The sequence below is a fragment of the Hemicordylus capensis genome, chromosome 3 (assembly GCF_027244095.1).
Source record: "Hemicordylus capensis ecotype Gifberg chromosome 3, rHemCap1.1.pri, whole genome shotgun sequence".
In the NCBI taxonomy this organism is placed as follows: domain Eukaryota; kingdom Metazoa; phylum Chordata; class Lepidosauria; order Squamata; family Cordylidae; genus Hemicordylus; species Hemicordylus capensis.
In genome coordinates this window covers 197,836,878-197,850,851 of record NC_069659.1, presented here as the reverse complement: position 1 = coordinate 197,850,851, position 13,974 = coordinate 197,836,878, and the positions used below count along the sequence as shown (strand labels likewise).

Sequence of the window (13,974 nt, the reverse complement as noted above, 5' to 3'; positions counted from 1 at the left end):
AGCGATATAGGAAGATACTGAAAGGAATCATCTCATACTGCGCAGGAGGCAGCAATGGTACCCCCCCCCCGTATTCTACCAAAGAAAAGCACAGGGGTCTGTGGTCGCCAGGAGTCGAAATTGACTTGACGGCACACTTTACCTTTACAAATTTAACTAACAGATAAAATTATCTAGGCTTCAATTTTTAATCTTGCTAGTTCTGATGTTGTGCTACAGTTGTAAGGACACATAGGGACACCTCAATGGTGTAGTTTGTAATGATGTCATCTAGCAGTTTCCCCTGCTGAGCAAAGAGGCACTTTTGAAAGTGGCAGTTTTCTTTATTGAGCAGAGAGAACAACTGGCCCTATCCAGCCTCAGTATAACATCCCGCCAGTGGCTGTTGCCCATCTTATGTTTATTTTTAGATTGTAAGCCCTTTGGGGACAGGGTTTCATCTTTATTTATTTATAGTTCCTATGCAAACCACTTTGGGAATTTTTGTTGAAAAGTTGTCTATATTCATAGTAGTACATCTCATGGCGCAGCAGGGAAATGGCTTGACTACCTAGCCAGAGGTTGCTGGTTCAAATCCCTGCTGATATGTTTCCCAATCTATGGGACACACCTCTATTGGGCAGTAGCGATATAGGAAGAGGCTGAAAGGCATCATCTCATACTGCCCAGGAGGAGGTAATGGTAAACCCCTCCTGTATTCTACCAAAGACAGCCACAGGGCTCTGTGGTCACCAGGAGTTGACATCAGCTCGATGGCACACTTTACTTTATATCTCTAGGTTAGAGCTGCTTTCCCTTTCATACCCCTTATTCCCTTTCTTCGTGAGATGACTTGAACTTTTCACACTAAAGGATATCAACAGTCTCTAAGCCATTCTTGGTGAACACTATCATCTTTCATAGAGAAGAATGCATCAAACCAACCAGCGTGGTATAGTGGTTAGAGTGCTGGACTAGGACTGGGGAGACCTGAGTTCAAATCCCCATTCAGCCATGATACTTGCTGGGTGACTCTGGGCCAGTCACTTCTTTCTCAGCATAACCTACTTCACAGGGTTATTGTGAGGCGAAACTTACTATGTAGTACACTGCTCTGGGCTCCTTGGGGGAAGAGCGGGATATAAAATGTAAATAAATAAATAAAAATAATATTTCTTGTGTGGTCTGATGTACACAGAGTTGCCAAAAACACTGGCTTTTTCATTGTTACAGTGTACTGGCTACAGAGGAATACTGTATTTTTGCATATATATTCCACAAGTATCACTTGCACAAAATTGGCATTTAAATAAAAGAAATGCATAGTCCACACCTCTGAATTCCCCACACTGAACCCTCCAGTGTGGTCTTGTCATAGCAATGCACTTGGATGGAACTTGCCAAATCCCAGCAAAGGCTGGTTTCCCTCAAAAAGAGTGAGAGCACACAAAGGGATTGCCTTCCACAATAGAGTCCTCTCAGGTGCCTCTCTAGGATGATACTCTCTCTTGATTTATCTCTATAGTTAAATCATACTGGAAAGCAAACTGTAAAAGCCATTATGAAATGGGTCGACTCAGTTGACAAAGCACCTTGGCTTAGAGGAAAGAGGGAGTAAACAAGTCTGTGGAAAAATAATTTATGATCTACACCAAGTTAGATCACCACAGTCCCCCCTAGAGAAATGAAAAGTCGTATAACCTGTGGAGTATATATGTGAAAATAGTGTACACAGTTCAGCCTCTTTTACAAACCTTTTGTACCAATCTGTTTAGTTATCCAGGTACAGAGGGGAATGCCTTGCAAAGGACAGTGCCTAGAACATTGCAGTACTTCATAAATGTTCAAGAGTAAGAATCTAAAATCACCTCACGGAAGGGGATTGTCTGTTCATGGTATAGCTCACATGACCACAACACTGTAGGCCTGCTGAGAAGGTGGTGGCAAGACAAGATATTTAGGAGATATCAGCATCAGCAATAGCACAATGAAGAAAAATCACTAAGTAGCAAAAAGGCAACTGAATTATGATCAGGGTTATGGATAGCTAAATCTTGAGGAATAGCCCAACATCCAGAAGAAACATCTCAGAGATTAAAAAGTGACCTGGAACACACAGACTAATATAGAAATATTGTTATGCTTCCCTTTGACTACTTTGAAATTATAGCAACAGTTGCCTAGCAACCATTATTTCATTATCTGACGTCAAAGTCCTGGTGATAGCTTCAATGTCAAGAATAATTTCTGGGAAATATACCTTTCATGCAATTGAACAGCCAAATAAAGAATGCACAATAGCACAGACAAAGACACAATGATCTCGAGAAAGCTCAAGATCATTTCTTAAAGTCTATGGTATAAATGATATTCAACACTAAGACAATCAATATTCATGAGTAGAGGCAGCTATCTTGGAAGAGATACCAATTTTCTTGTTCAAGGTAGAGGTGTCCGTGTGCTCCAGCCTTTTCATACAGACTGCTAACTTTCCTCAAACCATCCTGAAATAGGAAATGATGCTCAGAATAATGAAAGCACAAAGCAAAAGCTTGTAAGCACCTTATGGAATTCTTCTCACTGATAATTGCAAAGAACAGCTTTATTTGCCATTACTGAACTTGAGTCAACCACACACCAGTCTTCTCTGCTCCCCCAAAATACAGGGCTTGGAAAAAATAATCGGTATTTATTTACTAACAATGACATAAAATACATCTTCATATAATTTTATTTCTTTACAAATTAAAAGATGCATTGAAAAAGTGAAGAAAAGATTTATGACCTTATTTTTATTTTATATTAATTCTAGAAATTAGCTTTGTGGAACTCTGGTTGTTTAGCCTTATTTTGGGGAGCAAGTCTCTTCACTGGTTTAATAGAGCTCTAAATTTTTGTATGGAAAGTATGTTTGGGAAGAGGAAGGGGGGAAATCTCAGCCACACAGGGAAATATGTATAAGACTGCTGAAAAACTCCTTGGGGTGTGGTCAGTTAAGAGTTTCTGGACATTCCCCTTTGCTATGTGATGAAAGGTAAATGAGAGGAATGACAAACTAGGGATTTGCAATTGAAGGAAAAAAATATTTACAAACACGCACACTATAGGTCATGGGACTAGTAGCCACACTCCTGGATTATTTCATCAGTGGTGTACATAAGGTTGCAACTCAAATGTCAATGGCCAAATTGAATGCTTTACCTATGTTCAGTCTTAATCCACCATTTGCCTAAAGCAATTTCCCAACCTGCTTTTCCTTCTTTCTAGTTTCAGTGCTGCTTTTCCACTGGTACATCCTGGGTACTGCAGGAATACTTACGTATCGCATTTATTTTTCCTTTTGAAAGTTAATGAGCTCTTAGGCATCTGAAATCTCAAACTCGTTGCCTGAACTTTACAGAAATCCCTTTTGCCTACATCAAGCAGGATGCCTTCTGCTCAGCCCTGGAGAGGTCCAGCCACTAATCAGGTTGACCTGCTAAGCAGGCCTGCCACAGATATCCACTACGGATCAGCCAGTGAGAACCATCCAGGATGTAACCATTCAAGTGCTACATGTTAGTTTATCAATGGTCAAAATTCATTAGAGCTACCAAAAGGTTCGAGCTGCAAAATACATGGTGTCCAATTTGAACCTTGAGTAGGGGTAGGGACTATTCCTTCCACATGGTACTACAGGACTCCTCAATGCTTCTTGGCTGCAATTCAGACTGACCACAACTGTATTATCTCCAAGCATACTCTTGTGTCCCTTATGACACCTTGCTATAAACATTCCCTTCCAAAGTGAAAAGCATGACCATCTTCTCAAAGTGTGAGGCAAGTGTAAATGCAAAGAGGCAACTGAACAAAGAAATAAGATGCAAGCAAAAGAGACAAAAGGGGATGCTGCTGTTCCTCAAAGGGGTGGTAGTAACAACTGGTCATACCAATGCAAAATAGATTTCTGGAATCAGCACCTGCTCATTATTACTCACTTATTCCAACGCAAATCTGCACAGCAACACAATTACACCGAAGGCATGTCTGCGACTGCAATAGCCTTTGCAATACATTGCTCTGTATGACTCCTGGCTCACAGCTTGGGCAACTTGTTTTTTTTAAAAAGAAGACAGCCACTTTATATAACCTGCCCATAGCATACTGCTTCCTCCATTTATAAGGCGGAGATGTGGAAAAACGTTGCTTGGCTGCTTCATCCAGCTCCTACTCCTTGATTGAGCAGGGCCTGCCACCCGTCCTCCTCTATCTGGCTTCTATTCATACACATGCACAAACATAGCAGCAACTGTGTAATTTTGAAGAGCAATCACTTTTCAACCTGATGCTGAATCATGTACAGTTAACTCAGACATTTATTATAACAGAATTGAGGTGGCAGGAGGCAGAGGTCATGGATTCCTGCCAAGCACAAGAGACACAGGCCTAAAACCTGGAATCAAAGAACTTTCTCCCTGCCCTCCCCCACCCCCCAACCACCCTATGTAGGTGTTCTGTTTATCCAGGTCTCACTCTCTCAAAGGGTTTGGGAGATGCTGAAACTCTGCTTATGGACAGTATTAAAAATATGGAATTGTACAGGTTTCTGTATTGTCCTTCTTGAAGGAGCTGGGCCCATTCATCAGGTGATTAGTGAAGACAGAAATCTCAGTGCCAGAATCCAGCATAACTCCTTCCTCTAGCTCAGCAACTGGCGAATTTCCTTGTGCATGTGACAGAGGAAGTCCACATACGAAGCCCCCCCATTCATGCTCTTATCTTCCATTAAAAAGTGTTTGAACAGCATATCTAGTTTGTCTTCCTGCTTCACAATCATGAGCTGAAAGAAGAAGAAACACAAAAAGGAAAGATTAGTTAGAGGTTAGGTGATAGCAACAAGTGACCTTGGGGCTATATCCCACCAGGTGGTTATAGTAAACTTTAACCTGAAATATTGCATGTAAAAAGGCCATATCTACTGATCCAGATAACTAATAAAGGGGGCAGACTGCAAGACAAACTGTACAATTTCTCTTTATAACTGGGCACATACAACAGACATGAGACATTGCTAGTGCTCTGGGATATGCCTAGTTAGTAGTGAATGTCCTCCTGTTAGAGCTCTCTTTGGTGAGAAAGGGAGAGCATAAATTATGCAGAAATACAGAATTCTGGATCTGTATTTACAGCCCGTTATCATGCTTCATTTCACCTTCAAATTTGTATTCTACTTTTCTACAAAAGAATTGTGCCCCAAGTGGCTCACCATATATTATGTTTCATTAAAAAAACAAACAGGAAAGCACAACAAACCAAGAACATAACCTTCCAAAAATATTTCATTTAAACAAATGTAACCATAAACTCTGAAGCAGCAACAGGAAGGGGGAAAAAGAGCGCAGAGTTCCAAGAATGCAGTAAAAAAGTAATATCTCAAGTTAGCAATGAAGAAATGATGTTTCTAGCATAATACTAAATTCCATATAGCAGCAGAGATAACATCCTATAATTCTCTTCCACAAGCTAGCAGATTTTTCACAACTATGTTGGTTCACCTCACACCCAAGACTATCTTCCCCCTGTTGAGGGGGTGCGAGGAGAAACATTAAAGACCTCACACAGCAGAGTATGCTCTGGTGGTCAAAATGCTTAGCCCAAGAGATTATCTGAAGAGAGTAGGTTGAGTTCAAAAAACTAAGATTCATTAAGAAACTAAACATCACATACTAAGAGAGAGCCACTGAACAACTTAAACTGGCACTAGCCTTCAACAACTGAACAATTCTGATTTTAACTGACCAAGACAGAACCATCATGCCTCTAGTGGCCAAAAGAACTTATGGCAGTGCTAGGAAGTTTGCTTTAGAATTCTGACTTCTAACACCTGCCACCTTAGTTCCCACCTGAGACATTAATCAAGGCTTACCCACCCCATCTAGCAAAACAAAATACTCCATATCTACCCAATATGGTAGCGACTCTGCCTGTATCATGATCCTTAAGCTAAGTAACCTGGGAAAATACACTTGCTTTCACCAGAAATTCAAGGGCACAGAGTGGGGTCTCCTCACAGCGCAAGTGATTACTACTAGGTTTTGGGCCCCTTCTCGCACTCCTCTTTGTGCTGCAACTAAAAGGCAGCAATGGGAGGAATTGGGGACAGGGGTGAGTAGCTGTTCCAACAGCAGCTATTATATAATATTATATTTTATATATTTGATATTAAAAATACTCATGATGTCCAGACCCAACTCCAAAATCTGACCTAAATCCAGCAGTCTCTAGTCTTGCTTGCTGAAAGACTTACAGGGATGCTGAGTTGTTCTATCAATCACGTCATCTATCATCTAACCAATGTTGAAGGTTGAATCACACAGACAATATTGCTCAGTCTGTTGGAGGAGCTATTTTAGCTCACATGAAAGCCACTGAATTTCAATCAATTATCCATCTTTATTGGTACAATCACAGACCAGCAAAGCCATTGAATTTAGAAGTTGCTACTGACAGGATTAATCACATAAGGGGGCGAAGGAACAGGTTGGTCAGCACAGAAGCTCAATATTTCTTGCTTAAGAAAATGTTCAAAATCTGTGAAACCTGTCTTTCCAAATTTTCCATTAACCCACTGGGAAGAAGGAATTCAATAATTAGGTAAGTAGAGTTGATGTGTGGCACTAAGTGGAACCCATCGTTTTATCCAGAGACCATGGCTATCCAACATGACTCATTTTTAGGCCATGTCCTCCAAGTTGCTTGTATGTGTATACTTGCTCAATATACCTGGAGCTGGTTTCATTTGTGGAACAGTATCTGAACATATACTGATTGATTGATTTCTATACCACCCTTCCAAAAATGGCTCAGGGTGGTTTACACAGAGGAATAATGTGCCTGAATTGCGATTTGAAGTGTGATTCGCAGCACATCCCAGGCATCTCCGTTTTTAAACGGAGGAGAGCAGGTGCATACCTGCTCCACTGCTCGTTGCCACTTCCTGTATGGGCAGTGCTCCCCACAGCTATCTTCACGCACCAGTGTGCTCTCCCCCTGCTGCCCTTGTGTGATGCTGGCATGTGCGGAGGCCGCATGGACAGCAATACAAATACGACTAATATTTATATACCGATTTTCAATAAAAGTTCCCAAAGCGGTTTGCATAAATATGTAAACCACCTACTCTCCTCCATTTTAATGGTGCCCAGGATGTGCTGCTAATTGTGCTTTGAATCATGATTTGTGCACATCCCTAGTGAAAAAAGATTTGTAAAACAAAAACCTAGAGCAATATATTGATATCCCTTTGGCTGCCCAAACATAGCAGAGCTTCATTCTAATAGATGCAGTGAAAACATACAAAACCCATGGTGAGCTTCCATAAACAGCAGCCATGGCAGTCCCATTTGTAGACATGGCCAGTATCATGTTTTCAAACTATTCAATAGAAAAGTTGATAAAAACTCTGATGTACTGAGATCACAAAATGCAGTGGTAAAGTTTTTCAGCAATGGAAGCAAAAAGCAGTTACCTTCATGTAACGTGATCTTTGAGACTGGAACATGTCAATGATGGATCGTATTCTGTTTGAAAAGGGATTGTCCAAAACTGGAAGAGCGCACTACAGTTAACAGAGAAGAGAAGGCATCTCAAAACAGATCAGAAACCAGTTCAGTGTAAACTCTAAGCTCATGATCAGCAATGTTATTCACTTAATCATTATAATATCAAATCAGTGCAGATACTAGTCAATTTGAAATTTTTCCCAACTACCAAGGAATGATGATAAATACCTGTAACCCTATCACAGTTAAGACTGAGGTTATTCTGATCCATATGTGGAAGAGCAACCTAATCTTGCTGAAGACTTAAGCTCTTCTCATAGCACTGACACCTCCTGACCTTGACCATGACTACCCAACTGACATGCTGAACAGCCACCCATTCCTTCTATGCATCTATCATCTACCAAACAGGAATTAAAGCTGGGATGTGAATGGGCAAACCAGGGAATTGCATAGGATGCAGTGTTAACCTTGGTTTTGTTAGAACTTTGGAAAAACATGTGCCATCGTCAGATCAGATTAGGTCATGCCCTTAAAAAAAAAACAGAGAGAGAGAGAGAACGAACTTCTTTGTGCAGTCTGAAATAACTCACCATAGAGTTGCTGATCTGGCTGAAAGATGAAACTCCAAAGAGGTTCTGGATCAGTCCCTGCTGAACATTTACTCCTACCCACAAAAACATATTCAGTCCATTTTCTAGCAGGTATATGTCACCCTTTGAAAGGCGCTCTTCAGAGTTTCTGATTGCTGTGGGTAAGGAGTCACTGTTCAAGTCTACTTTGGTCTGTGGAGATAAAAATCTAGAGTCATGGTCCTTCTGCATACTTTCATATCACTACAAGGATGATTATTGTTTTCCACATCCCTACTAACACTGTCTGTCAGGTTGTAGCAGAATCAGACAATTGTTGCAGAACTCTCAGAAACACAGGTTATACGTGCAGAGCTAATTGAAAAAAGAGACAACATTGTTCTCTTGTATCAAAGGGATGCAAGCTATGTGTAGAAACAAGTTTCTGCACATGAATCAGCAGTACTGACTACATAAAAACTGGCTTGGGGTGGGGGGAGTATTAGCTATCTAGTATTGTACATGGAATTTATTCATTCATTCATTTATTCATTCATTCAATTTCTATACCGCCCTTCCAAAAATGGCTCAGGGCGGTTTACACAGAGAAATAATAAATAAATAAGATGGATCCCTGTCCCCAAAGGGCTCACAATCTAAAAAGAAACACGATAGTCACCAGCAACAGTCACTGGATGTACTGTGCTGGGGGGTGGATAGGGCCAATTACTCTCCCTCTTCAAAAGCTTGTGCTCAAGCTGCCAAGATGAACAAGCTTTGTGTATCTGCAACTGCAGCACTGTGCATGAAGCCTAGTTTTAGTTCCCCGAATGAGGGCAAGTGCCTGTAAAAGTTGTTAGGCTGACAGAGTTAACCTCTTGAACCATTCATGAGTACTTGCCTCCAGTAGCAGCTGGTGGGCATTGGAGCAGTGGGGCAGGCAGGGGAGAACCTGGTCACAGAGGCAGAAGCCAACCCCCAACCCCTCCTCCACACCAGCAGGCTTGGGTATTTACCCCAAGCCTGCCAGCACTGAGCAAAACAGAAAGAGAGGGGGAAAAGCAGAAAAGTGGGACAAAAGTATAAGACAAACATTTGAGGGTGGGGGAATAAGGCAAAAAGCAAAAAGGCCAGGGCAAAAGGCAGACAGAGACGGAAGGGAGAAAGCAGGGATTGCATCTGCCCTCTCACCAAGCAAATAAGCTAGTAAAAGATCAGACTTACCAGCCACGAGGGAATCCTCCAGCACAGGGAGCTTCCTCCAGCCCCTTCTCCCCTGCCTGCAAATTCCTCTTTTGGTCTTACTGGCTGGAACAGCTGCTACTTAAGTTGATCCAGCCAATCTGATTCCCAGGGGGATCATCCTGGCACTGCCTCCAGGAAGAGGGGAAACTTTCTTAAAAATATATACTCCCTGAAGCAACCAGGAAGTGCATTTTTAACCCATTATTTTAGTTCTTCCTGGGGGCAGTGTCAGGAGGAGCCCCCTAGGAATCAGATTGGCTGGAGTCGCTTGAGTAGCAGCTGTTCCAGCCAGTAAGACCAAAACAAGCAGTTACAGGCAGGGGAGGAGTGGCAGGAAGAAGCTCCCTGCTCTGAAGGTTGCTGCTGGTAAGTCTGATCCTTTATTAGTTTGTTTTTGTTGCGGGGGTGGGGGGTGGGCACTGCCCCTCCTGCCATTACTGACCAGCCACCATTGCCTTCTCCCTCAGACACTGGCTATTACTACTGCTAAACCGAATATTTATATACTGCTCTTCAACCAAAGTTCACAAAGAACTTTCTTCTACATAGAAAAGATAAATAAAATACATAAATAGATACATACATTTAATACGTAAATAAATAAAATTACGACTAAAGCGACAGATTGCCTTCAGATGTAATACCAAACCAGAGTGTGGTGTTAGGAGAAAAAGCAGACATGAGCCTTGAGTTTGTGCGTTCCCTCCTCCCTCAAGTGCAGCAATTCACAAACTCATTTCTTGTTACCAGTTTGTGTCCAGGCCCAATTTAAAGTAACTTTTAATGCCAGGCACAGCCTGGGCCCCGGTTATCTCGAGGACCATCTTTGCCCATGTGAATCTACCCAAGCTTTACTATCAGCCTTGCAAGCCCTGCTCTCTGGCTCACCATTGATTCATGTATGACAAGGGACAGGGATTTTCTCTGTGGTGGTGCTACAGCTCTGGAATTCTCTCCCTGGGGAGGTTTGCCAGAACCCCACTTTGGGTACTGGCAAACAAGCTGTTAAAATTTTGTTCCACAAGACTTAGTTCAATCTGCTTTTAACTCTCTTGCTGCTGCTGCTCAAACTCTTAATATTATTATGTTTTACACTTGTCAGCCGCTTTCTGAAACTTCAGTTTAAAGTGTGTGAGAGAGAAACCTGGGGAAAATTCTTTGAGAATTAGCAAGAAAAACAAAGGTTTGAAGAGCAGTGTGACTACCCTGTTTACTTGGAGCTAGACAGGACAGAACTGGGGAATCCAGGGATAGCACTCCCACTCACAAGGGAAGGGGTCTACTGGGGTTCCTGTTTTTGATATTGGCTCTGTCTATGGAGCGAGTGATAAGGAGCAACCCATTGTCACACTCTTTCCCTGCTGGAGAATGACAGCGCATGGTCTTAATGCATAGCCAGTTTTTTTCTTCTAGTGCCAGTGACTTGGATCTTATGGAATGCCTCTTTGGAGCATCCTCCAACTATTCTCAAGAAATAGCTGAAAAGCCCAAGTGTGGTACTTAACATGCAGTCCTCTGGGGGTCTCAGCCCATGAAAGCAAAGCTACAGAGGACTCCATTTTATGACAGCAATATAAATATAAGGTACCATCACATTGTCCTTAACTTCCTAAACAAAATGTTCCCTGTTCCTTCAGTCTCTGTGAACAATGCTTCCCCAAATCTTAGTTTTCAATGCTTTTATTCATCTTACATTTGTCATTATCCTTTTTCAAAAGTGTGAGACCTAATTAGCACCAAGCAGGACATGCTATTTACACCGTCTTCCATATAATATATTCTGACATAGTGCAGAAATGCTACCAATTCTCCACTCCCCGCCGCCTCATCACACTTCCTAGAACAGCTTCATCCAGTTCTCTTCCCTCTTAGCTACATGTTTAAGATATAAACATTTAAGAGAGATTAAGAGCCTTTTGTACACATACCAGTGGCAAGAGTCTGGGGTAAAAGAAAACATTAGTATCTGCCACATCCATAGAGGTGACTATCTGGCGAATGTAGGAACGGTCATCAGTAGTGACATCTGACCCAGGCTGGAGGACATCACTTTTCAAGACACAGTTCAGATACACAGGAAGCAGTTTCATACATTCTGGGAGAATCAGCTACAAGTGAAAAGGCATGAAAATAGAAACATTCAACAAAGAAAGATACAAGAGACTGAGAATGTTACAAGTTTTATATAGCATCAGCAGACTACATGTGTGAACATTATAAAATATTCCCCTTAGGGGATGGGGCCATTCTGGGAAGAGCATGCAGAAGGGCATGCAGATGTTCCCTCCTGGGCATCTCCAAGATAGGGCTGAGAGAGACTCCTGCCTACAACCTTAGAGAAGCTGCTGCCAGTCTGTGCAGACAATACTTCAAATCAGAATGGCAAACAAATCATAAGTATCCAATTAGATTTGAAGCCTTTTTCCTTGTGGCTACATTACAAAATCTTTGAGAACACGAAGCTCTTACAAGGCAACTATAAACAGTCTCTCTTTTGTTCTGTATCAGTAAAGATGGCACATTCCACTTCTGTGAGAGCCCTTGTGTGAGATTGCTATCTTGAAGTACTGGATAGGCCTGGAAAGATACTTTGATTTGAACTGGTTACAGATGTTGGGTTGAGAAGCACTAAGTTGGGCCAAATATTTATTTATTTAACATATTTTAATACCGCCTGAAACTTGCGTCTCTGGGCAGTTTGCCAGTATACCAACACTGGCAGGTTCAGGTGACATAATGTTGGCATATTGCACACACCAGAAGTTGAGCTTGCTGCTGAACTCTGGGAACCAAAGTTTCAGCTTTTGGCATGTCATCTGAGCCTGCCCTATGATAAAGTATCTTCATTGTCACTGTGCTAGATGAACATGAAAATAATCCAGGAACGAAGTCCTAGGCTCTGTTGCTTGGCTGATACGTTTTGTGAAATGCAGGAGGACCAACATGCTATTTTATTTCAAAAGGTAGCTATTTGAGAAGCAAGTCTGGGGATCTTGTAGGAACAAGCCAGCAGCTTCCCCTCCATTTTAGCATCTACCAAGTGATCTTTTCTAACCACTTCTGGTTGCTCTTTATGTACTCCAACTCAAAACTGGCACCCCATGATCAAGTTGGAGCCATTACCTGTCCAGCAGAAGAGGGACTAGCACAGTTTTTCCGATAGCATGCGAGGATCTGGGCACACTGATTGATCAGTGTATCTCTCACAGTCTTGACTGGATTGTTCAGAACTCCACGATATGCTTCAGAAACAAAAAAACCCCCAAACTAGTTAGAAAGAGAAGTACATGTTGATGTAAAAACGTTAAGTAACTTGCTCATCTAAAAAACAAACAAGTGATTAATTTTTCTTGACATGTTGCCTGTCCTGCTCTGGCAATATGAACATACGAGACTGCCTTATACAAAGTCAGGCCATTGGTTCATCCAAACTAGCAGCTCTCCAAGATCTCAAGCTGGGTCCTTCTTCCACTGGAGATCCATTAACAGGGAATGCCAGAAACTGAACTTGGATGGAACCTTCTGCATATGTTCTACCACTGAGCTATGGACCCTCGTATTAAAAAAGAATGTGGGAAGTCATCTTAACTGTTTGAATCAAGAGACAGTTGACAAAGCAATGGTTACTGATCATTCTTTCCCCAGGAACATCAATGACTTCAGCAGTGTATATTGTGGGGGGGGGTGCACAGACCGCAGTTTGGGGTCTGATCCAAATTTGGACCAGTCTGCCACTCGGCTGAACCATGAACCAGCCCAACGGTTTGAGGTGCCGCTGTGGGTGGTGGTGGTTGTGGTGGCAACAAGTGACACCTTTAAAAGTAAGGTTGCAGGTCCTGACCAGTGTGACCACCACTCCAGGCAGTTTGCTGCTGTGGAGGTGCTCCCCCCAGCAGCTCACATGTGGCAGCAATGCAGCCTTGTAACAGCATGGTGTTGCTGACCACGCCAGTGTGGTGTAGTGGTTAGAGTGCTGGACTAGGACCAGGGAGACCAGAGTTCAAATCCCCGTTCAGCCATGATACTAGCTGGGTGACTCTGGGCCAGTCACTCCTCTCTCAGCCTAACCTACTTCACAGGGTTGTTGTGAGTAGAAACTTAAGTATGTAGTACACCGCTCTGGGCTCCTTGGAGGAAGAGCGGGATATAAAATGTAAAAATAAAATAAATAAAATAAAATAAAAAATGGCCTCTGTGCATGTGCGGAGGCCAGATGAGTGATGGAGCTATGCCACTGCAGCAGCAGGAAGCTGCCTGGAGCAGCGGTCACGCTGGTAAGGACCTGCATCTTTACTTTGAAAAGGTGCCACTCACTGCCCCCCACCGGTGCTACCTTGAACCGCCGGATCTGTTTGCGGTTCAATGGAGCAGTCTGAATGTGAACTGGACCTCTAACAGCGATCCATGCCTGTCCCTAGCATATTACTTAGCACTTTTTTGCCTCCTATGAAGACAGTCAAGTTTTGGAATTCACAGTGGTGTGCATGGTGGCAGATGCACTAAACCAACTTGCCACAAGCAGAAGTAGCAGAGAGCCAACATAAGCAGGGATTTTTTTCTCACTGCCATGTGAATAAATATAGCTTTACTGCCAAGTCATGATTAAGACACCTTTGTATGGAAATCCACCACTCACA

The 13,974-nt window shown here is 42.4% G+C and overlaps 1 protein-coding gene across 5 annotated transcripts in view; it reads right to left on the bottom strand.

Moving 5' to 3' along the window:
• Positions 1 to 2,563: 2,563 nt before the first annotated feature.
• Positions 2,564 to 13,974, bottom strand: part of SEC24C (SEC24 homolog C, COPII coat complex component) — a 77,099-nt gene continuing 65,688 nt past the window's right edge. For all 5 annotated transcript variants that reach the window (XM_053312157.1, XM_053312159.1, XM_053312160.1 and 2 more), the window contains 5 exons: positions 12,461 to 12,579; positions 11,266 to 11,445; positions 8,114 to 8,305; positions 7,487 to 7,576; positions 2,564 to 4,798 (listed from right to left, as the gene is read on the bottom strand). In XM_053312157.1, the coding sequence (XP_053168132.1) occupies positions 4,658 to 4,798; positions 7,487 to 7,576; positions 8,114 to 8,305; positions 11,266 to 11,445; positions 12,461 to 12,579 (722 nt within the window). In that variant the 3' untranslated portion in view covers positions 2,564 to 4,657. The remainder of the gene's footprint in view (positions 4,799 to 7,486; positions 7,577 to 8,113; positions 8,306 to 11,265; positions 11,446 to 12,460; positions 12,580 to 13,974) is intronic.